This window comes from Convolutriloba macropyga, chromosome 14 (assembly GCF_964194025.1).
Source record: "Convolutriloba macropyga chromosome 14, txConMacr16.3, whole genome shotgun sequence".
NCBI classification, from domain to species: Eukaryota; Metazoa; Xenacoelomorpha; order Acoela; family Convolutidae; genus Convolutriloba; species Convolutriloba macropyga.
Window position 1 is genome coordinate 32,706,168 of NC_134481.1, and position 26,546 is coordinate 32,732,713.

A 26,546-nucleotide genomic window follows, 5' to 3' on the forward strand; every position below is an offset into this window, starting at 1 on the left:
AGATCTCAAGCGAGCTCTTAATTGAACCTTGGGTCAACCAAACTTAGCTGGATCGCCAAAGTTACCTTAGTTGTCAACATTGAAGGTCTAGTCAACTCCCGGCCCTTTAGTCTTGTCAGATTTGAAGGCCACGATGAAGAATGCTTGATGACCCATCTTTTTGTGATGTTAGATGATTCCCAAATGTCCCGCCCCGTTTATCAAATCCCACTTTGAAGACAGAGGTTTAGATAGAGGTGGGACAACGCCTGGAAACAATACAGAAGGAGTTCGTCGAACTTTATATTCCAACCTTGAGTAGTCCCCGGGTAATGTTGGTGAGAGCAATAAGTGTTGCTTTCATCAATAACCAGCGAAATCGTTCCGTCATCCAGAACAATGCAATTAGCGCATATTTGGTCAATATTAATGCCCACAAAAACGCTGGAAAACAAGAGAAGTTTTACCAAGAAAGCGCGTGGAAAACACACTTAGTGAAATCATTCTAAATTGACCACGTTATGCATGTAATCCTATTGAGGAACATTTTATTGTCAAGATACTCTATCCGCTCAAGTTTGCAACAGTTTTTATCAGATGTCCGTACCCGGATCATAGTAACATAGTAATTAAGAGCTGAATCAATTTATTTTTCAGTCTAAGTTTCTACTATGACCATAATCTGACCTTGTCCTTTTTTATCACGAAAAGTCTGAATTCAAGAACTTCAAAGACTGTACAGAGTAAAAACGACAATGAATTTTAAACATTAGCAATAGCTCGGCAAAATTGATTTTCAGTCAGTTCACTCTCTGATGAGCACTAAAAAACTGGCAAAAAGCTGAAATTGAAAAAAAAAAAACAAAAAGCATAATAGTTGAAATAATTTTGGTCGCTGAAACTATCATGCTTCATAATGATTTTTTATACAATGGAAAAATCTGAAGTGTAAGACGTGTCCTCTGGCATGTCCTGAACCTACTCACAGCTGGATATCATTCTCTGCTGGATCTCGTTCTGAATATGATAGGGCAGTGCTCTCGAGCAGTGCATTCCTATTCTGACATATAACATCCTGCTTTAAATGCAAACGTTTGCAAAACCACACTCAAAATGAAACATGAGCACAGTCGACGACTGCTTCACAATGTTCGACTCCGCAGATTATTCACTGTGGACTGCAGTTCAAGAAGAGATACTCTTCGAAGACAATTTTGACATCATACGGAAAATGTCCGGAAATTCAAGCGAAACTTCTAAACGAAAATCTAAACAGCAACAATGGAAGTATATAAACGAAAGAAAAACGAAATGAACATGACCCACCACCTACCCTACCACCCCCACCTATATAAAAAATAGCACGACCACATCGCCCACCTCTATAAAAAACACTACCCCCATCACCACCAATAATACCACCACCCCTACTTCCGCCAAAAGTACGACCAATTGCCCGCACTTCTATTTGGGGAAAACTGGATGTCACATTGTAGTATCTGAAAAAAATTGTTCATAGCAACCAGAAATAAACTGAATACTTTTTGCTGAACTAGTAGTTTAATTGAACTTCATCTGTTTTGCACTGATGTTTCCCGTTATTTTCTGATTTCAGTCTACAAATACCCTCGATTTTTTCTAATATCCTTTGCTTTCAAATATCATATTTGTGCATCGTGGGAAAATTCTAAGATTTGTTCAAAAATTTATTATGATTTTGTATGAGCAGAGAAATGAATCAAAAACCGACTGTCCATGTTAAAGTCGAGAAAACAAATATTTTGTCTGAGTTTTTTCTGCACCGTCTTCGACTAAAATGCCCTTAGAATACTATGAAACAGTACTGATATGGGGCTTAACTATTGGAATATCATAAATCTGTACTGTTTTACTGCTACACTAGCGTCACGGTATCTTCAGTTTTTATCATTTTAATTTGACTGATTCACGGCTTTAGTTCCTAAACAGGGGACAAGCTTTGGCTAACGTCACTTATTTATATCATTTTATGACATTTGAACTCTCTTTTGTTTACTACCAGCACTCAGCTTTCATTTTGATAAATCTGTCTAACATGAGATGACAATATAAGCTATCTTTTCTTTTCTTGAGTATTTTTCGGTGTTGAGATTATTGCAACTGTTACTATTGGTTTTCTTCGGAAGTAATTTTTTTCCTGACATTTTTGAATTTTTGACAACCGTAGTTGTGGATTTGCGGAGATTGTTTATTTTTCCTTGTCTTCAATGGGACTGTTTGCTGGCAACAAGGCAACTTCGTGGCTTTTCAAATTATTTGCTCAATTATTTTATAAAATCGTAGGCGCAATTCAAGTTCTCGATCTATATGGAAGCCATAATGTAAGCTCAACACCATATTAAGTATATGTTCTCAACATATTTGCCCAGATTCCATTAGAGATGTTTTTGTCGAAGTGGGGCAGATGAAATCATATTTTTTAAAAAATTTTATTTTCGTCGTTAATTTTATGCCCTTCCTTATTGTGAAGACTAAGCTTCACATATAAGCAAATCACCTCAAGGTCAAAGAAAGCAGCCAATTTGTTTTGTTCTTTTTGTTGAAAATAAAAATTAAGAAGCTATTATTAGTGAGTGACTATCATACATGAAGCGGAACTGAAACTCAAACGCGAATTATCTCAATATCAGAAACACAGTTTTACAATGTAAAAACGACTTGAATAAATTGCATGAGATTCTTTACGCATGACGCGCGAATCAATCTGTTGTTGATACAGAATATTCGACAATACATCTGTATGGTTAACAAACTCCCCATGACTTCAGATTTTTACATAAAAATTGATATTGAAAAATGCTTACATTCTGTTGATTTCTTTATCTACATTGAATTGCAGATGCCTTTTGACATGTTTAACTTAGTGACTAGACGCATAAAAAGAGCTTGAAAACTAGTGAAAATTAATTGAAATCTTCAAATTTTGTGTTATTAAACTGACCTACAGTGCGTAAATAAGCACTTTCCTCCAGCGGCAAATTACTAGTAATTGTGTTTTAATTCTGGAGATTAAATTAGTTATTGCACAATTGAACTTATTTTGGCTTGTTGAAAAGGGATTAACATTGATGCGAACAATCTTCTCCGCTGAAGAACAAAGGTCCTGGGTCAGAGAAAACTCCTACCAAGTACGCAGTCGTTTCCCTTTCTGGCTTAATGAAGCCTGGCAAATTTTTGTTGATCTGGCCAATGAGCATTGAGTGTACGAAAAAGGCAAAAGGTGCGAGGCGAGTTTTGTCTCATTTTTATAATTCGTTTATCAAGAAAAATTCTCTCAAATAGTAACGTATAGGGGTTAAAAATCGTTTGTTCTGATCAGTAGCTGACCAGTACTAGGACATATATGTAGAGTTTGACTTAGGGTCTTTGCAATTTCTAGATATAAATTCATTGTTAACCAAAATTCAAGCAAAAGTGGATTGTTTCATTTTAATTTTTTATGTTATTCTGAGCGAAGCAAATTGGAGAGCCAGGCTGATCGAATAATTTTCGGAACTAATTGTGTCGCTAGTAAACCAAGTGTAAACTATGGAATAGCGTTTATCTAATTTCAAGAAAGTTAATTGCCAAAAAATGATATACGGACAGGTTTAAAAACGGTGCAGGTTTAAAAGGTTCCCTTGTCTTTGGTAGAAGAGCAGCCGTTACAATTGGTCGGCCAACCCTGACGGTTCCTTGATTTAAAAATTAATCCTGACTAGCATAAAGAATTACACTGCTGCCTAAATTATCAAACAAGGTGACCGTTCACAGAATTGCTGCGACCTGGATACGCAGATTAAGAAAAGTTCTGAGCATTTTCAACGGAAATTATAAAAGAAATACATTTTGATTGGAAACGTTGGCCAGCCCGGCACAATCAAAACAATCAATCAGCAAATTTTAGAAACCAACAGAGGCATACAACATAAATCTACAATCGCTTGACAACTGCTTGACAAACAGAGTGAATCGCTTGCACGTTTTACAGAACAACATAAATTCTTCCATGACCTTAATGCCCACTAGATACCATATATCTACGGAAAGAAAAGTTGGACAAATCATTTAGCATGTTCAATCATTCAGTCCATTGAAGAAAAACCGCCTGAAAATAATTCGCAGCCAGTAGATCAAATTACCACTCGGTGTGGGCAATGAATACGAACACCAAAAAACGGGTCAAATTTCCCATGCAAGAATTCATAAAAAGCTGAGAAACTCGTGGCATTAGAAAAGGTTTTTTGTCCAAAATTCCTTTGAAAAAATGAATTCGAAATAAAAAGAAAAGAGCCTGAGCTAGAGCTAAATCTCTTTGAAGAGAATGGGGCTCTTATTTTGTAGTAACAAAGAGAAGCCCTTGATATTAAAGACTCCAATCCAGATAATAGTTCTGCCATGAGCAAACGCAGTTGACCTCCATTCAGATGGTATGAGGCAAGGAACAGAGATGTATGCTGTTCTGGCTTGTCCGTCCGAATGGAAACGCAATCTTAACAGCGACAGTTTCGAAAAAGAAGCAATAAACACTTACCCTCGGGTAAGTTTTGGTGTATGACAGGGGGTCACGCAAGCCAAGGTCATCGAGTACAGGTTGTTTTGATTCAACCCACAGTCAATAAACACTATTTCACGACAAACCCAGTAGCTGAAGTCTGCTACACAAATTTAGACTAAACGCTTTTAAAGGATACCCGTTTGATTGGCCCGAGCGGTCTATTATGTTTGTTGCTACCGAGCACCGACGCAATATTCCTGACTCTCAGAGAAAACGACACACTTGAACGCGCTGCTAAGTGGTAAAAGCAAGTCAGCCATAATGAGTATGGGTTAATTGGGGTCATTGTACACACAAATTTGGTCACTAATAGAACGTAAGTTTCGCCGGCCACATCTGATTAATGCCGCTCAATTTGATAGAATTTGTGCAGACAAAAGCCATTAAAAACTCGCTATTCGACCTTATTAAGCAGTTTCTTAATGAAGATAGGCAAATTCGCTAACGATTTCAAGCAGCACAGTATTGCAAATTAAAATCAAGCGCAACACTTCACTTTGTGGTAAAGTTTGCCTCCAAACTTAAAGAGAAATTGAGGTCTAGATATATCATTGCCAGATTAAAAAAACGGATCTGATTCCTCGTAAAAGGTGGTGAGGAAGAATAGCATTTGTGCATGAAGGGTTTTCAGCGTTTACAGAAGAACAAAAAATGATCAAAAAATTGTGAAAAAAAGACAAATGGATCTCATAAACATTGAACTCAGTGCAAATTTCAATGTGAAAGAAACAAAGCAAACGCACAACAATCACTGTGCGCAAGCTGCTGGAACTCAAAATTTTTTTAAAAATCCGTTATTAATGAACATGAGAGTGAATTATTGTTAAACAGCGGTGAGGAAGCAACGCTCATGTTACAGAAGTCTGGGCAAAAGTTAATCAATACTTGCGGTGTAAAGGGATGTACCTAAAAACACAATCGGATGCTACACTCCGAAAACCAAATATACGTTTGTTATCATGCGGTCAACGTAAGCACAGGAACAACCAATCAGAGTAATGAAGCTACGAACTTTCTTCAGATTGTGGTAGCAACAGTCTAAACACATTAGTTTTCTTTGACAGCGGATCAATCGTTTCATTTACCGATTAAAGATTGCAAGAAGAGTTATGAACCAAAGCGCCAATTTTACGTTCATCGTAGTTGAAATACTGAAGATCTGAATAGATAAATTTTTCGCAAAATAAAGGGACTACACTCAAAGCTGTATTCGATCGAGGCCTCTAAACAACCATCAATCTCATTGAGCAACGCAAACTATGATTACCAGAAGCAGAGGCAAAGCTCCGATCAGTGAAATGTTCTCGTACACAAAATTTTTGAATTGGTAATGCTTGGAGTGAATCAGAGTCAAAAACAAGGAACAACTACAGCTCAGACTTGATTCAGCTTAATTCATCAAACGAAGGTTCCACGGGAATCAATCTTGAAATTTTTTTCTCAGCAATCACTAGATACAAATTTAGAGATGTGATTCGTGAAAATAGTGGACGAACAAAATAAAAGGCGCTTTGGGGGAAAATGGTATATGCCACCCTGTCTAGTGCTAAACGCGAACAAACCTGACATAGCGAGACTTGTTTGCAACACTCTACCGGAGTGAAAAGAAGTGTGCCTAAATAGGGTTAAATAGGGTGCTTCATCTATCAAACGGGTTATTTGGAATAATATTCATATTTTGTGATAGACGACTTCGATTTACATCTTCTGAAAAGGGAAGTTCCCGAACAGAATAGAACTTGCTTGAGATTTATATGGCGTCCGAGAATGACGAACATGTTCCAATGAACAAATTTAACAGTCGTTTTTTTAGCCAAACGTTTGCCAACTTAGTCAAATAAAGCTTTAAACCAATTGGAGCTCGATAATGAAGACGTGCATCAAATCAGAGCAGAAGTGATACAAACCCATTTTTACAATTGTGATTCCTTATAATCGGTAAAAGCATCTGAAGAAGCAATCAAAGTCTTCAACCATTTGTAACATTTATCAGCAACTGCCGCGGGGTTTTGGAAGCAATACCGTGAGGCTTGGAACCAATCAGAACCACGAAGCAAATACAAGTGGAAACCGACATGGCGAGATGTTTTAGTGCCTGATCTACAAAGGATTGGTACTGATTAGAGTCTTCAAGTGTGCAGGGGTACCAAAAATAAGTTGAAACCCCCACTACTCAGAAGGAAATTTTGTATCTCTCTTCAGTTGTTGATACCATTGGAATGTTTGCTCCGCTCCGTGTTCACTTGAGACACAAGAATCTTGATTAAGAATGGACAACATTGGGACAACGACTTGAAGCTAGGTGAAGCAGCAGCTTTCCTGAGGCGGAAAAAACGTTTTCCCGTTGTAACCGAAACAAGCATCGATAGAAGATACTTCACAAAACATTGAGGGATAAAACTAAACTTTTTGGGTTGCTGGCGTATTTGATGTCACGACGTTTGCAGTTGCCTATCTGCAAACAAAACCAAGATAATACTCAGCATATTTAGCATCTGTCATTGCAAAATACAGGGAGGCTCCAATGAAGGCTTCAATACCACAAATGGATCTGACAGCAGTCATACCAGTAAAGTTTAAAGAACAGAATGTGGCCAATGTTTAAAGAAGAATTAATTGTGGCCAATCAAGTAGCTTAGATACAACTGATGCTTCACAATGTAAACGTCCAGCAGTTATTGGCACCAGAGCAACCAAAAATAGCGTGAGCCAGGAGAAGTGAGTGGCTTACTTGACCTGCCTGGTTGATGCAACCCGAAACAGAACAGCCATAGCAAGTGAATATAATCTTTACCTCAGATGAAGAAACATACCCTCAGCCTTCTTCATGAGTCAAGCTAAAGAAAACAAAGCTGTTATTCAATGGGAACCATTCAGTAACTCTAAAATTATGGTAACAAAAATGTGCATACAAAAAAAGAGCATTGAGCGAACAAAAAGCACCATTGACAGTCAGCTTTTACAAAAAAAAACGCAAAAGCACGAAACTGCCAGCTACTACAGCACGAACAATTTGGCGAACCGATTCTTGCGAAGCGATCACTAGAACAATCATCAAAATGCAACAAACTTGTAAGAAACGTTTCTCAGCAGAAATTTGGACCTTAGGCAAACGAAACAACTTACGACCAATCAAGAACAAGTGAATTACGAGCAGAAAGGGCTGAGCACAAACGATAACACCAGTAATGGCAAATCTATCCGAAGAACAGTTAGATGTTTCTACGGGCTTCACAAAAGTTGACTGTTTTTACGGTTAACTGTTTTCGGCCTTTCAGCGTGAAGATTGGGAGAAGAAACGAACAGCGATGTTGTCTGTTCACGTCTGACTGCATTTAGAGACTGTACTCAAGTTAGCCACAGATAGTTGTCTCATTTCGATTATAAGTTCTATTGCTCGAAGAAGCAAACCAAGTACGATGGTCGAAGTCAACGGGACAAACGTTGTTGGAGATGAACGAGAAATTACAGAGTACGTTGCTGCATGGAATAGAAATAGAATCACAGAACATCTAGTTTAACGACGAGTCAGACCAAAAATTAACTTTTTTCAGCACCTTACATTGCAGGACTATAGAAACGTTTGTCAGAAATTGCAAGAATGTGATGCGTGCATTGTTGAGGAACTAGTCACTTACAGTGGAGGTTTTCTCAACTACCATATGTATTGTGGTTGAACAGACATTGAACGTATGACCGTTGACTCTAGTCAACATAGACGTTGATGGCTTAGAAGCAGTGCTTTCCTATCAATTTTTGCTTGGCAACAAGAATGTTCGCTTACCCTATCTATCATGCGCAGATGAATTTTTCGATAGTCAAAATCTTTTTCGAAAGTCTGAAAGCTATGCAAATGTCAATTGGGACGGGTTTCAAAAAGAGTTTCTGCCAACTTTGAATTGTCAAAAAAATGGCGACCTATTGCAACTGAAAACATTAAAGAAGGCTATCTTGTTTGGTCGATTGATGGCGGCATCAAAAAGCAAGGATATTTTAGATTGGGCCGTGTTAAGTAGACGACTGATGGGTCTGAAAATGTGATCCATTTGCGATATTTCGAACAAAGCTATCAGTTGTGAAGCTTGGTCTTGTAGTACAAGTGTGATAGGCAAAAATTTATTGCTACATTCTATAAAAGCCAAAATGATTTTTTCAGTTTTGTAAACATTCAATTTTAGCTGCTGTTATTAGTAAGTGCTGACAATCAAGAAGTGTAACTGAATCTCAAAAACGAATTACCTCCAGATCAGCGAAACCGAGTTACAACATATGAACGACTTGAGCAAATTGCATCAGTTGCCTTGCCATCAGCATGCGAAACAACGTGTTGTTGATACAGAACATTTGACACAATATATATGGTGAACAAACTTCCCATGACATCAGATTCATACCAATAAAAGGACGTTATCAAAAATTCTTCACTTTCTGTCGACTTCCTTATCTACAACCACTTGGATATGCATTTTTCCATAACAGCGTATATGGAGCATAAAAACTAACAAAAAACAGTTGAAATTTGCAAGTTTGGTCTTATTAAACTGACCTACAGTGTATACTGAAGGACAACTCATGAGCCCCAAAATGCTTGCTATCGTGTTTTGTTTCTGAAGATCATCTTAGTGATTGTACAATTTGTCTAACTTTTACTTGTTGAAATGAAAGTTAACTTTGTTATTCACAATCTTCGCCTTTCAGGAAAAGGTTCCAAAGTCATATAAACCTTGTATAAGTACGCAGTCAGTTTCGTTTCCTGGTTTTCATGAAGCAAAGCTTAATTTCAATGATTTTGCTATTCAGCATATGAGGTAACAAAAACGTCACAAAATGCAAGTTGTTTCACCTTTGTTTACTTTGTTTATCGGGAAAAGTTTTCTCAAATTTTTAGCACATTAGAGATAGAAAAATGCCCTAACCAGTCACTGGGGCAGTTAAATAGAGCTAGTTTGCACATAGGGGATTTTGCATTTTTTAGTTATAATTTGAGTTATTAACGAAAACTCAAGCAAAAACATATTGTTTCATTTATAATTCTTTATTTATTCTGAGCGAAGCAACTTAAACAGCAAGAGCGAATGCTGTGTTATTGAGACTAATTAAGCCTCAGATAAGCGGATAATACGGTTCAGAAAAGTTAACAGAAAAACGTAATGTCCAGACAGATTTGAAACCGCTGAAATGGACTGGGCGGTTGAAAAGTTTTCTTATCTTTGATAGGAGAGCAGTCGTTTCGCTAATTCATATTGCTTCAAGTTTTGTTTGTGATCAATTAGGATAGCGTTTCCACGTCTGTAGTTTGGAACATTTGAACTGCGTAATTGAACTGATATTTTTGTTTGTGAATGCGTTGAAATTTCAATTCAAAGCTGGCAAAATATTCCATATTAACATCAAATTTCTCATTTGTAGAACCAAAAACTTGACTGCTTTTGGGCTTCCACTCCATATCAGTTTGATTGCTAAGTTCTTGTCACTTTTATGGCGAGACTAACTTTTATCGACCTTTACGTTTGAAGTGTCTGCTTTATAAATCCATAGTCACTTGTGGCAGCCAACATTTTACAGAATATGTGTGGGTGCGGGAGGGGCTAAATTGGCCGGTCTAATTGACACTACAGACATAAAATGATCAATAAATGTCTTAACCTTTTGACTTTGGCCGAGCTATTTGCCACTATATGTATGTTAATATTGATCACTACGGCATGATTGATTTAGCAGCCTTGCTTTTAAGTAAGTAATTTATGGGCAAAATTTCGAGGCTCTACTTTGGAAATTTTGCCCTCTCCTCTTTTTCTGCATCAGGTGTTGTCAAGTTAGCCGTGTAATTTTATCATTCAGCCTTCTATTTATTTCTCGCATACACTTTGTACCTCTTCATGGGTTCATTTCAATTAGGCGAATATCTGATTAGCCGAAACCTCCAATTGTCTAATTGCTACATATTATGATGAATGCGATTCAAATTTTGCAGTTCTAATGTTCTTAGTTGATTCAAACATTGCAAGCATCTTAGAAGAATAGCGTTAGATTTCCATCTTGTCAAAGTTTAAAGTTTTGTTCTGGAACCATTTTTGGGAACTTTATGAATTTCACAAGATGGAACTCAAGCCCCTAATTGAAGAAATAATTATAATCATGAGTTAATTAATTATGAAAATATTTGCCACATTTTGGTTTCTAAAGAAAATATTAAAAAAAACTTTTCAAAACAGGTGAGATATTGAGAACTGAACAAGAAAATTTGAGCAAGTGAACCTTTTGAGCAAAGCTAGGGAAGTTCATTTTTATAACAAACTCAAAAAGTTTCTCTTGCGGATTTCTGCAACATTTTGAAACTTCAAATATTTTTTATAAAAATAGGTGATTTCCTCTGCAGGAAAAGATACTAAAACTTGCTCAGGTCAGGGTTACTCAATGCGTTTTTCTGTTGCAGAATTGGTTGGGCACCATATATATTTCAGAGGCCTGATGGTTATTTGCAGGGGTTCATATAAAATATGGCAAAATGTAGCCGTCTCACTTTGTCTAGGGTTACACCAATTTAAAAGCCTCCTTTTATGTAACTATTTTACCAACAACAGTTGATTATATACCTATTATCAACCGGGTTATTTTTGTAACCGGGTATTTTTTTAGACGTCAAAGTTGGTCTGTTGCGGATATTAAATTATTTTGTTCAATCTTTTCCGTTTTTGACCCCCTGCACGTTACGCGCCGGAGTTACATAAATATGTTTTCACATAATAAACAATTTTGAGTTAATAAAGCTGGTGGCTTTGGAGAGGTGCAAAAATTATGCGCCAGGCTGGCGTTCACAAACAAAAACTATCCATTTTTTCTAAATCTAATTCATACATAAGGCGAATGGCAGTTCTCCAATAATTATGAACTCAATTGCTTTACGAAGCAATAAGAATGTTTGAGAAAATTACTTTTAATTACTCAGTAATTCCAAGAAAACAAGGTGGCTCGCTAATTTGCGTTCGCACATAATATTCTTACCCCGCTTATCAACAATTTTGGCTTAATTGTCTACCAATTGAGGAAGAGATAGAAAAACATTCAAAAATCACAAACTGATCAAAAATAGTTGGTCTATGAAAAAAAAAACATTGCTTAAAAACATTGCTCAAATCACTTAAAAAGTTAATTAATCCCATTTTAATGGGCCGATGAGAGTTGCCATTAGTAAGTCAACCAGACAAGACAAACCAAAAAAATCAAATAGCAACAGTAAATATTTGCATCCAAAACTCAAGGTCTATATTTAAAAAAAACTACATAATGACAAAGTCGAAATAACGTCAAACAAATTCTAAACTAAGAACAATTAGTTTTGTGGTTTGTACCTCACTACTTCACTACGCACGTCTTGAACATTAATACTTGTTGTTATCTATAATATGTCGTATGTCTACAAAAAAGAACGACACATTCAAAAGAGAAACCCAAAGTTTTGATAAAGTTTGTAAGAAAACGGTATCAAAGTCGTTAAAACCATAATTTATGCGGTCAAGACTAAAATATAACCATTTGCAAGTTCCTTTAACACCAATAATAAGATATGTGACCTCGGAAGAATGAGACTAGGTAACAAGTTTTCAAAAAATCATAAACTTTGACTTTTCCAATACGTCAAGGAGGGTCGGTAATGCTCCAAACCCGCTCATCCACATTTTTGTGAAAATTTTCTACCCAAAGAGGAACAGATAGAAAACCCCCAAAAATTCAATTATTTAAAAAAATGTTGTATGAACAAAAAGATCACCTCCAAAGCAAACACCTCAGTGGAGTAAAAGAATGCCGCATTGGATTGATGAGAGCTGTCACTGTTTAGAAAGTGAATCAAAACAAACAGCAAAATCGAAAAACAACAATATATGTAACCTACATCCAAAATTTTATGTGCATTAAAAAAGACTTATTAACATACTTAAAAAGAATAACAGAAAGAGACAACGATAATTCAATTGAAACTTGCGAGAAAACACTGTCCAAGCCCCAAAGCCAAATTTGGCGCCTCAAAATATATTCGATTGCACTTTTTTAGAGCGCTGATAATATGGTATCTGACCTCTCAAAACTAAGACTAGGAACCAACATGTCAAACAAGAAGAAAATGGGAAACTACTTTTGTGTTTAATGCTTTTGTTCTTTTCAAAACAAAATGTTTTCAAAATTATGAAAGCCATCAAGCACAAAATGAAAAAAAAATCCGTTCGTTTTTTTTTGTCCAGATGAAGCCCTTGAAACCTCTAGTTGTTCAGAATTTAAGTCTAAAAAAGAATGTCAAAACTGACGAAAATAAAAAATTAGTTTGCTTTTTAGAACCCGTGTCGAAGCCAATGAAATCATAACAAATTCTTCGAAAAGATTTGATTTTTTATACTTGCGCTGCCTTGCTCTGACGGCCACAAAAGTCACATATGACCTGCAATTAATGAGACTAGGTAACAATTAAAAATAAAAAGAACAAAACAAGAATGTAAAAATGTTTATTTCAATCAATTGTTTTCAAAGTCATGAAAGCCATCAGCTATTTATTAAAATCAAAATATTGGCTCATCCACTCTTTCATAAAAACCAATGAGACTTGTCGTTATCTAGAAATTTTGATACAACTAAAAAGACAAAGTGAAAGCGACAGTTAAAGACAACTAAATTCAATGGAATTCTTCGAGAAAGTGGTATCAAAGCCTTTAAGTTCTACCTGTAAAGATTTTGATATATTCAAATGTGTTTCATTTCGAACGCCATTAATATGATATAAAAACCGTAAATAATATGATCAAACAAGAAATAATTGTTAAAAAAGCTAAAAATATAAAGTTTGAATTTCAGTTGTATCAAAGCCAGAAAACCCTAATTCACGGCATAAAACCATGACGTTATAAATTTCATTCAGAAGAAGAAAGAATTGTTCTTTTTACGGATACTGCGCTAAAACATGACCAAGATAGGAAAAATAGTGCAGCAAATTTCAATAGCAAGTTTTTACATAAGAATCAAATATTTTTAAAAGTCAGAACGGCCATAATTTTTCGAGCAAAAAAATTACATAGACTTATTTGGAATTGAATAGGAAGCCAAATGAAATTATCCCCAGTGAGTTTTCATTTGGAATGTTCTCTTCTTTAGTTTAAAAAAATGACTCAATTTTTTAAAATAAAAGGGCCGACCGATTACAATCGGAGTTATTTTTGGATTGTAACAGTCCAAGATTTGTCCAGTAGGAGCACTTATTTTTTTCCAATGTTATAGATATATATAATTTGTTAGTTAAAAAATCAAAAATAATTGCTGCATTTTTGTTAATCATCGAGTAAAGTTAACAGAGAATTTTCTATCGAAGTGAAAATAAGACTAGCCCTCTCTGGGGTTTACAAAGATTGTTTTAGTGTTTTTTTTGGGTTTTTGAGTGTGTTCTTCCGGCAAATTTAATCAAAGTGGACTAAAGACCTTTTTTTGTGCTATTTGTGATGGAAAAAGTCTGAACTCTGATATAATTAGCCAAAGTTTTCGCAAACAAATTTAATCAAAATGAACAACAAAACATTTTTGTTTTATAAAACAAAATAAAATTAAATTAACAATAATTATTTTAACATTTATAACACATTTTAGCAAAATTGATGAAATTTTAGGCACAAATTTCCTAGAGGTGAACAATGTAACGCAAATCGTTCTAATATTCACAAACATTTAAACATCGGTAACTCGCTTTAGAAGAAGAAATCCAAAAAATTATCTGTATTTTAAAATTATACACCAGAAGGGCTTTTTAATGATACCACTCACAACTCTCTGAAATGAATATATCGATCAGACAAAATTGACTGAACAAAAAACACATTTGGGCATGAATATACATCCTTCCCCGCTCAAGAGGAGTCGGAATCATTTTTTTCGAAAACAAAAGCTATAAACTGAAATCATTGTTGTGCTTATTTTTTTCAAAAGCCATTGACATCTGTCGTTATTCCGAATAATGTAAAAAGTCTACAAAATGAACATCAAATAGACAAAACAAAAAACAGACAAAACAATAGACCTAATACAAAAAAGAAAAAAAATTCTTGCAAAAAAGTAGCATTCAATTTGTTAGAACAAAGTCAAATGCACTACAAATCTTATATATATTCAACAACACCTTTCCTATACAACAATAATATAAAAGTTGACCTGTAATTCATGAGGTAAGATAACAAGTACACAAAAAGAACATCAAACTGCAAAATTGAATCAAACTGCAAGCAAGTCTATATATATATATATATATATATATATATATATATATATATATATATATATATTAAAACTTATACTAAAACATTTGATTACAAAGTAATGATAAACTTTAGCTATCAACTCAATTTAACAAATAGGTTCTTTTGATCATACATAGAAGCTGTTAAGAAATCATACATAAAAACCCTTAAATGATTCAGAATTTTTCACGCAACTACAAAATGCAAGACAAGGAAAGACAAAAAAATACTTTAATAGTTTTCAAAAAACTGGGATCGGTACCGTTAAAGCAATAAGCAATGAGCTATATACTATATACATTTAATATCTTCAACTGTAACTTCTGTGAAGGGTAGTAATTTGATATGCGATTGTAATTTTTGAGAGTAGGTAGCAAATAGAACAAAAATAAAGGAAAGTGAAATTTTAAAATACCTCTATTTTTTGAAACATTTGATCAAGAATATATCCTACGACTACAAAAAGAACGAAATAAAGAAAAAAATCCATGGACGGTGTCCAAGCAGTTAAAACCATAATCTGTTAACTGAAAAATGGATGCGCTCAATTACGCCCCTTTTTAGACGTCAACAGTGTAATGTTTAACGTGTCAATGTTCTGACAAGAAAAGAAAAAACCTCAAAGAAAGACAAATGTCCAAAAACAAAAAAAAATATGAAATTTTGTAGTACGCTTGCAGGAAAACTGAAACAGATCACCGCAACCATTAAAAAAATTAAATTCATTATCAAGACGTTGCGGCCTGTGTTTATTGGCCAGAAAATTCCAGCTGACAAAAAGGAGGAAAACCGTCCCAAAACTCAATAATCCATCATTTGTTTGAAAAAATGTTTTTTTTAAAAAAAAAGCCAAAACAACCATCAGTTTTCGACTTAAAAACTAGATAGTTATCCCTGAAACTCCCTGAGAAGACAATTGGACCTGTAATAAAAAACTTTTTGATTTCAATTGTTACTTTCTGTAACTAACGTACAAAAAAATGCAAAATTGGGAAAATTTTAACAATAAACATCAATTGATTACAATCCGATTTTTTGGGCTTTCAAAATACTGCAATTGCACCAAAACTAGCTTTGTTATTGCTGTTTTTCCGTTAGGAACAATTAATTGTTCCGAAAATTTTGGATATGGATATGTTGACTGAAAAATCAAAATATCAAAAATAAATGATGAATTTTGCCTAAATATCAAGTTAGATTATCAAAAAACGGCAAAATTTTAATTCAAGAACACTCAAAGAATGCATAAGTATTGTACGTATATATATATTTATACATATATACGTGTATTTATAAGCTATTTTTCGTCATTATGAGATTTCGCCCGGTTGATCCACCTTCCTTTTTGTTCCCTGTTTTCCAATGCGTCTCTAATGCCCAATCGAGTGATGTTAAGGCACTTTTTGACGCCAGGACAAATCTGCAAATGACTGAATTCAGGGGGCAACCCTCCTTTGAAAATTCACTCTTTCATCATTACACTTCTTCGGTGGGGTGAAGGGTGTTAGAGGGAAGGTGGAGGAGAGGGGAGGGGAGGAGAGGGGAGGGGAGGGTATATAATGGGTGTGGGCAGTAGGAGGTTGGCGTGTTCAGTTAAAATGGCCCTTAGCATGACCAGACATTTTCAAGACAGCGCAGCATGTATTTAATACACAGTAGTGCTGTAAACATAGGAAAGGTATAAATTTACAACAGTGAAAACACGCATATAGACGTCTGTCGGTGATCAGTGGTTACTTGAGTGCCCCTTTGCTGGAGAGAAATAAATGCTAATCAGCTATAGAAATGTGGCTTATAAAATTGCCCACCGCTAAGATATAATTTGATAGTTAGAGATTCATCATCTGAAAAGCGTGTTAGTGTTAATGCTCATTGTAAATACAAGAAGTACAAAAACTCTCATTATTTTCTATTCTCAATTTGGATGAAACCTTTCAATTTGATATTTGAAATAAGTCTTTTAATCATTTTTCCTTCCCTGCCGCTTCTGCGCTTGCTTTCAAGATTTGACATGGAAAAGCGTTAACTAGTTTTAAAAACCTGAATTAGCTTCAACGAAAGAAAGCTTGGCTTAAAATGAAAACGAGGCGGTGGAATTCTAAAAGAAATTCAACTTCTAAATGGCAACATTGCAAGGCAAATGCCGCTTGTTTGATATTTGACATTTTTTTCGTTAGAAATGTGTCTATTCGATTTTTTTTGTTTAAATTTTTCCGATATCGTGATTTAACTACGTTATTATCACTAGCCAATTTTCAACACGAATATAGATTTTTTTGAGTCCAGCGGGAACGTTTTAGGTCGAGGTAAAGTCGAGCATCACATTTGGGTTGAGCTAAGTTCCAGCATCAAAAATTCAGGTCGAGCCAAAGTCTAGTTCAACGATTTGGTTCAGGTAATTTTTTTTCATGGGCTATTTGAGTCGAGCATTGTCTTTTTATGAGTTGAGGTCTGAACCTGGGATGCTTTAAATAATTTTTGATGGTCCTAAAAAGTCATCTCTTTACAAATTATAAGCTTCACAACTGAGTGAAGCTCCAGACAATGTACACAATGTAACTATTGACGGTGAAGTTGCATACACTTTGTTCCGGCACTTATGAAATATAATCATTAACGGCTGGAAAAACGTTTAATAAATAAATTTAACAAACGCCGTTTAGTTTATAAGCAACCGTTTAGTTATATTAAAAAAAACATAACTCATAAGAACTATAAAAAGCGATAGCGTATTAATTTGAAACGCTTAGAAGAACGTAAAATTTGATTTAACCGACATTTGAATACTCATCCACAAATCTTTTTTCTTGGCGCTTGAAAATTTAGTTTTCTATAGTAACTTTTATCTGGCATGTACCCTGTCTTTTTTGTTCAGCAAATTTTGGCTGATCGTTATTTTTTGAGATTAGAGAATAGCCATAAAAGTGAAGAAAACTGAGGCAATTGGAGAACGGATTAGGTAGAAATTGTTCAATGGAAGTTTGAGCTCAAATCCTTTTCTGTTTCCTGTATTATTTTTCTTTGTTAAAATATTTGATATGCTAAAAATTACAAAACCGTTCAAAAAAATCACAGACCAAAAATATACCCGACGTAATTTATAATTTTTTGATCATACTTCTCGTGGTTCAGTTTTATAACAAACAATAAAGCTCTAACCGATAGAGCAAGTTTAAGTTGACGTTCTTTCATGTTTCTATTTTAAGCACGACTCCAAAAGTTAGAAGTGAAAAAGCACATGCGCTAACTTCGAACTAATTTCACACATCCAGATCAAGCTTTGGCGGGTAAATTGCACTATTTATGTAAGCTGATTTACTACGTATTGTTGTCATCCATACACCCATAGTTCAACAATAGTGAATTAACTTTCAAACTGCTGCGTATTTCTCCGTGCCCCTAAAAACTCGTCAATAGGATATGGGCCCAGAGAACTAGAACCTGCGACACAAGAAAGAGGCACAAAGGGTGGCCTGCTTGACAGATTGACAAAGAGGGAGAGAGAGAGAGTGCCCCTGATAAGAGAGAGAGAGAGAGAGTTAAAAACTTTGAAACAGTTAATTTGTTAAATTAGTTTTATGCTCGATATTCATAAAGTTGAAGATTCCAGCGTGCGTCAAAGCATGAATACGGGTGTGTGAAAATAATTATTAGCAAAAAATGACCCATTGAAACAAAAAGGGTCGATTAAAGGACTCCGTTTCTTAAAAAGATAAATCGATTTGTACAAGCGATTTTTTTCAGAGTCCCTGCAGGGCGTGTAATATTGTCTACAACTTTTGAAACAAATACAAACCTACAATATGATTAAACATAGTAAAAGAATAGTAATACATGATGTATAGAAAGCTTGCTTGAAGAATATTGTAAAAATTGGCCCATGCGTAGGAAAAAAAGTTTAAGTTAGTGTTTGAGAATTTATCTAAAGGATCCGTTCTCATTGTGCATAGTAGCAGTGTGGGGAATCAGTGGCTATATTGTTCAATATCAACTCGAACTTTGTCAAACATAATACATTATCGAACAAAAATGGGTCATCTTTCATACTAAATAGACAGAATTTCTCATTTTTTTGCTCTCTAAAAAAGGCCACTTTGTTTGAAAACGAATTTTTGCGGGCTGTGCTATGTTATTAAAAAGTTTAAAGTAAAAAGGAAAAATTTTATAAATTAAAGACTGTCTGCTGTTCAATAGTTTTACGTTTAAAAACGTTTATACTTTGTTTGTTTCCAAAATCTAAGTGACCTTTGCTTCTTAAGTTAAGGGGGTTTTGTTAAAAAAAAACATGAAAGGTCTAAATTAACAAAGACCTGTTCGGTGTTCTTTTTATTTTGGTTGTCTGGGTTGGTTGTTTGAAAGAGTGTGCAATTAGATTCTAAAAATTAGTTTTGGTTCAATTTGTTGAACGTTTAAATTTTCAGTTCTAGTTTTATTTAACTCATAATAACAAATCGCCAGTTTAAACATGAATAGCACAAGGATTGAAATTTTTTCCCTCAGCGGTGAAGAAGAAGACTTTGTCTGTGTTTCTGAACAGATAGATGCACGAAAGTATGTTTTGAAGTTGAATAAAATTCTCGAGAGCACTGTAGGCTATATGGAGTTTATGCCTACTCTGAGGGGACGACCCTCACAGGAGTAAATTGACGCGGCCGATAGAAAGGGAAAGGAGATTTATGACGCAAAACAGATAACCATCTGATATGAACTTGTCCAACTTCTCGACATGAAGTCAGTTTTCTTTTCGCGACCGTATAGAGGAAAAGGGTCTGAAGGTTGGAACGCGTTTTTTAACAGGTTTAAAAAATTCGAGAGACCGCGTTTAAAACAGCTATATTTTTGATTTAACAAATTTGAGAAAATACAGTAACGAAAGTATACTAAACTATAATACTAGAGCCGAGTTTATTCAGTTAAACCTTTCTGAAATCGATGAGTCAATAAGTGAAAAAACAATTCATCGATACCTTTGAAGGGATTTCCTCGTAAGTTTTAAAAGCTCTGTACTCTGGTAAAATATGGTCAAGATAAAATTTTTGGTGAAATTAAACGTGATTTGATTACATTTGAAAGTGAGAAACGCAACGAAAGAAACACAGAGAAATCAGACTCTGTTTTCTTTACTTATGATCGAAATTTTTTTAGTTGTCACAGGAGGAGGCATATTGCAAAAGTTTGCCATGCACAACAACAGAAACCTAACAACGAATAATCAAAATCAAAAATAACATTTTTCACTAACAAGAATTTTGAATCCCATGCAATGAATAATGAACGTATAAAAAATTGGAAGAAAGTCAAAATTTATTTTCGGAAGTGCAGGAAGAAGAAAATTTGAGCTTTTTCTCGACTGAGAATTGTGTTCAACATCAAGATTTTGTCATTGAATCTGGTGCAACACACTACAAGATAAAAGTAATTTTTTTAACCTGGATGAAAATTTTTCGGGCATATTTCACAATGCCAACAAAACGCACTCTTCAATATTAGGAAAAAATGATGTTGAGTCTTTCGCTAAGAATAGCAGTGAAGAATTGAAAAAAATGCTTTAAAAGATGCTTTATTCGTAGCTGATAACTCAAACAATTTTACTTTTTGTTTCAAAATTTAGAGAAGCTGGTGTTGATATTTCTTTCAGTGAAAAACTTAAACTTGTTTTTAATAAATACTCGTTTGTTTTTGAAGTTGAAATTGTATTGTATATGTGGAAAAGTTTTCCTTGTTCTAATGAAAATTGCTTTAATGTTAACAGTTTACAAATGTACCAAGAAGAATGAGACATAACATTTTTTAATTTGAAACGACAGTCAGAATCTGTTGAGGGTTTGAAAATAGGTGATTCAAAAACTGATTGCTGTGAAGTTTGTGAATTGAAAGAGTCGAAAAAACAGTTTATTCCCAAGGATTGCATTACAAAAGCGAAAAAAAATTGGACTTTGTGCATACAGATGTATTAGGGAAAATTTCTCCGAAGCTGTTGACGGCCATTGTTATACCAATTGATTTGTAGATAGTTTCAATCGTTTCTCAAAAGTTTACTTTATAAAAACAAGAGACGAGGTCTTGGATAAGTTTATAGAATTTTGTGTTGATGTTGGAAAACCCGGCCCCTCAGTTTCTAATGGAGTTGCAGAAAGCATTTCAAATCAAATTAAGTGCTATTGTAGGAACCAAGGATTTCGTTTTGAAAACTCTGCTTTATATACTCCACAGAAAAAGGAAAAATTGAAAGAGTTTTGGGAACTTCTAATGCTATGGCTCGCTGTCTCTTGGATAATCTTTGTTTGGCCAACAAATATTGGACATATGCTTTGAACATGGCTTTTTACGTCAAAAATATGCTTTTGAATTCAGCTCTTCAGAAAACACCTTTTGAAATGATGTGCATTGAAAAATTCCTTTTTTTTTAGGTTTGATCTAGTTTTTTTGCAAAATAGCTTTTCAATACGCATAAAAACCACAAAACCAAAAACTTTGAAAAAAAGGGGTTTTCTAAGCATACAGCTTATGAGAAAACACCTTTTGAAATGATGTACAATGAAAAACCTAATTTATTTTTTGTCAAATTTTTTGTTTGTGTGGCATTAATGCGTATTTTAAAAACTATTATGCAAAAAGTTAGATCAAACATCGAAAAAAGGAGTTTTTCTTAGAAATTCCAATAATAGTACGGGCTAATTAAATGGGATTGAAGATGAAAAAGGAGAACTGAATTTACGAAAGTCGGGAAACGTAAGGTTTAATGAAAATGAATTTTACTTAAAACATAAGAAAACGCAAAAATTAGTCAAAAACACATTGATAACGAGTCAACTAAAGTTTTCTTGTTGAGTGTACTCGCTATCAATGAGGCTTTGCAAAATCAAAACTGGTTCAAGGGCACGAAGAACGAATACGATTCTTTCGTTGAAAACAATGTTTGGCCCGTAGTGAAAAAAGATGAAAAACCAGTGGGAAGTTAATGGCAATCTGCTTTGAAAATTTGTCCTCATGGTGAAATAAAGTAATGTTGCTATAAAGCTCTTTTTAGTGCAATAAGTTTTAGCCAATTTTTCGCGAAAGATTTCTTTTGGAACATACTCACCTAAAACCAGATTTTCAACCATTAGAATTTTGATGTGACTGGCTATTTCTTACGATTATCAATTAGAACAAATGAACATGAAAACTGTTTGTTTAAAAGCTCCAATTGAAGAAGAGGTAGTCATCAAACAACCTGAAGGTTTTGAACTTTTGGATGAAAATGGAAAACTCTTTGTTTGTAAACTGAAAAGGAGTTTGTATGGTTTAAAGCAATTTGGAAGAAACTGGTTTTTGACTTTGAAGGCTTTCTTGGTTACACTAAAATTTGTTAACTCATTTCATTACGACTGTTTTTTTATCCAAAAGCAGGCCGAAAAAATGGTTTTCTTTGTTTATTGGGAAGATGATTTAATAGTTCGTGGCATTTCTGAAACCTTTGTGATTGGTTTCATTTTGAAGTTTTCGAGAAACTTGAAACTAGTGATTATTCAGCAATATAGTGAAACTTGAGAGGAATTCTTCAGAAGTAAAACTTAGTCAAGATCAATACATTGAAAATTTTTTTGAAAACTTTTAAAATGAACCACTCAGCCAATTGGTACGCTAGTGGAGTAAAATTGCAAACTTTCAAAAAACGATTGTCTTCAGAAGGCGAATGAGGAGTAACTTAGTATGAGAAAAACTTAATTCCGGAGTTTAATAGGTTGTCTTAACTATCCAGCTTTGTCGAGTAGACCCTATATTTGTTTTGCTGCTAATGCTCTATGTTCGCGTGTTGAAATTCCCGGAAAAATTCATTGGAAAGCACCCAAACGTGTTCGTAGAAACTTAAGAAGAACAATGAATCAGACTTTGACGTTCCGTTGGACTCAATTTCTTCATTTGTTGATTTTTTCTGAGGCTGATTGGGCAGGGAACATAGATAACAGGAGGAGTACTTCAGGATTTGTTATAAGCTAAGTGAGTCGTCTTGAGCAATAAATTGGGGATTAAAGGCCCAAAATACTGTAGCAATATCAACATCTGAAGCTGAGTTCAACTCTGTTGTTGAAGCGAATAAAGAAGCCATCCACCTAAGTGGGATATTAGAGGTTTTAGGAATTTTCTGTAATTTACTTCGGAAATTTTTTAAGGATAATCAGGTTGTATTGCCCTGAGTAAGTATTCTATGCATCATGGAAAACCAAACTTTTTGCTTTAAAACTGCACTTTGTGCGAGAACTGCTAGAAAACCAGAAGTTTGAACTGTCTTATTTGACAACAGAAAACATGCCTGCAGATTTTCTGACCATATCGCTTGGAATAAGAAAACATTCACAATTTCGTACATATCTCCTTGGTGAAACCTAGCTCGAAAAGAGAAGTTTCAGAATGACTCCAAAAGTTAAAAGTGAGAAAGCACACGCGGTAACTTCGAGCTAGTTTCACACATCACGATCAAGTTTTTGTGGGTAATTTACACTATTTACATAAGCTGATTTGCTACGTATTTTGGCACCCATGATCCAACAACAGTGAATTCACCTTCAAACTGCTGAGTATTTTTTCGTGCCCCGAAAGCCTCGTTAGTATCTATCAACAAAAATCACTGAATTGTGTAAACATATTTAAAAGTGTTTTGAAGCACAACCTATGAAAACTGCAAAAAATCTACAAAAATTGATCAGTCTTTTATAATCTTGCGACTTCGTTTGGTAGTGTTTCTTTTAAAATTTGTCTTTGGACTCCAACTTTGTTCTTCAGTTTTTTAACCTTTATTTGTCATACAAATTTAAAGTTTTTAATTTAGAAAATGTAACATGCTATTTTAAGTAAAACTTTCATATTTTTAGTGTTTTGGCGTGCCAGATAAACATAAATGCACGAATGCCTTTTTTCTTAATTCAGACTTTTACTTCGCAAGATTACACATATCGCCGAGCAGTGTGATAAAATTGGAGTACTTTTTTTTCAAAATATACTTTGAGCACTATCCATGGGCTTTTCTTTAGCGATGATTTTCTACCATACCACTCTCTACAATTTACGTGATGAAAAAAATAAAGCACACATACCCACTGCTTGTCGCAATTTTCTTCCCTAAACTATTTTATGCAATCAATTGTCAGTTAGGTTAATTAAAAGAAAGCCAACTTAGCAATTGATGAATACTTCCTGAAAAAAAAATGAAATTATTTATTGATTTGAATAATTGCTTGATATGTGCTGCTTAGAACCTGTTAGAGCAATCTTGCCAATAAATTTTTTCAACTTTTTCTAATCAAGAGAATAGCAGTTTAAAAGTTAACCATAATATTGAAAGAAATGATGATTCCAAAACAATAAACCCGCTTTATTTATGGTTTTCACTATAGTGCCAAAAGTTTACGATCGCTTGAGGTTTTCTGTCGGAAAAAATAATTCTGTCGGACCATTCTTCCATTTTCCTCAAAAAAACTGGATTTCAAAGATCAGTATTGTTTGTTCTTGGCTTTTTTCATTTCCCAAAACACAGTAACAACGTTTTGGCGTTAATTAAACCCCAGGATTGCAAAATATAATTTCAAGGAGCTTTTAGAAAAAGAAAGGAATTTTTCGATTGTTTATCTATTAAAATATAACGCAAATGCTTGTCTTTGGCCCTGAATTAAATGCTACCAGTGGTACAGTTATCTGAATTTTTGGATCACGAAATTTAAAAAAAAACATTTTTGTGTAAATATGGAAAATTTTATCTCCGAAAGAGCACGACAAAATTGGTTGCATTTTTGTGAGGTTTTTACTTGTCACTTATTTGTATCACAGATCTACTGCATATATAATCTCATCTTTTTAACAACTTGTCTGTGCAAAATTTCTTAAAAAATTATAGCTTGAGATCCTTTTTATAAGAGAATTGAAAAGTAAAAATAAGAAATCATTACTTTTAGACTTTTGTGGAGCACACTTTAATTTGTTTGTCTGGGACCCATCCCCGGGTTGACCTAATAAATCAAAAAGTTGTGATCATTATAACATTTTTGGTAATATAATTGTATGCTTTCATTCGCGTTCATTTTCGTTTTTCCGGTGGCATCTTGCAACATCTTGCAAAATCTAATTGGCTTTTTTTAGATATTTTCTTGATTTTTGGGGTTGTACGACCTCAAATTTAAATGTAGTCAATTTCAATAAATTTGTTCATTTTCCAAACATTTTCTTGGTTATCGACTTTTGTTTTACGCTGAAGATACCTGAAAGTAATCGGAAATTTATGACTATTTCTAGTGTATGCTTTGTATGCTATGTATGTATATTATGTATATTTGTATGCTTTCATTCGCGTTCATTTTCGTTTTTCCGGTGGCATCTTGCAACATCTTGCAAAATCTAATTGGCTTTTTTTAGACATTTTCTTTATTTCTGGGGTTGTACGACCTCAAAATTAAATGTAGTCAATTTCATTAAATTTGTTCATTTTCCAAACATTTTCTTGGTTATCGACCTTGGGCCTAATAAATCAAAAAGTTGTGATCATTATAACATTTTTGGTAATATAATTGTATGCTTTCATTCGCGTTCATTTTCGTTTTTCCGGTGGCATCTTGCAACATCTTGCAAAATCTAATTGGCTTTTTTGAGACATTTTTCTTGATTTCTGGGGTTGTACGACCTCAAAGTTAAATGTAGTCAATTTCATTAAATTTGTTCATTTTCCAAACATTTTCTTGGTTATCGACTTTTGGCCTAATGAATCAAAAAGTTGTGATCATTATAACATTTTTGGTAATATAATTGTATGCTTTCATTCGCGTTCATTTTCGTTTTTCCGGTGGCATCTTGCAACATCTTGCAAAATCTAATTGGCTTTTTTTAGACATTTTCTTGATTTCTGGGGTTGTACGACCTCAAAGTTAAATGTAGTCAATTTCATTAAATTTGTTCATTTTCCAAACATTTTCTTGGTTATCGACTTTTGGCCTAATGAATCAAAAAGTTGTGATCATTATAACATTTTTGGTAATATAATTGTATGCTTTCATTCGCGTTCATTTTCGTTTTTCCGGTGGCATCTTGCAACATCTTGCAAAATCTAATTGGCTTTTTTTAGACATTTTCTTGATTTCTGGGGTTGTACGACCTCAAAGTTAAATGTAGTCAATTTCATTAAATTTGTTCATTTTCCAAACATTTTCTTGGTTATCGACTTTTGTTTTACGCTGAATATACCTGAAAGTAATCGGAAATTTATGACTATTTCTAGTGTCTCTCAGACAGACAAAAACAAAATGATTTCAAAACTATAAACATGATAGCGATTATTTATTAGCTTTTATTTATTTACCATTTCCTTCACAATTAGGGTTGCATTACTTTGATTTACGCCCTAAAGGTGATAATTTGAACTGAATTTACTCTTTGAAATAGTAATGACCTCTGTCTAAGTTAAAGGAATAAGTTAAGGTTTATAACTTCTAACTCCATCTGAGGTGTAATAACTTGAGGATGTGTTTGCCTCTGTTTATGTCTTCATTTGGTCATACTTGTCTTGTTTTTCTGCTGTATTGTTTATTTGTTTGTTTGTTTGTTCGCAGGGACCACCGACAATGTGACTGTGGGCATCCGTATCTACAGCATTGGACCCATCTCCGAAACCGAAATGGTCAGTAAATCACCAGTCAGTTAAAAGTTGGCTTAATTAGCCGAAACCAAATGAACCGACATCCTTTCACAAGTTG

General features: G+C 34.3%; 1 protein-coding gene across 3 annotated transcripts in view; it reads left to right on the forward strand.

Moving 5' to 3' along the window:
• Positions 1-26,546, forward strand: part of LOC142353516 (glycine receptor subunit alpha-2-like) — a 103,752-nt gene that overhangs the window by 9,914 nt on the left and 67,292 nt on the right. For all 3 annotated transcript variants that reach the window (XM_075405773.1, XM_075405772.1, XM_075405771.1), the window contains one exon: positions 26,403-26,470. In XM_075405773.1, the coding sequence (XP_075261888.1) occupies positions 26,403-26,470 (68 nt within the window). The remainder of the gene's footprint in view (positions 1-26,402; positions 26,471-26,546) is intronic.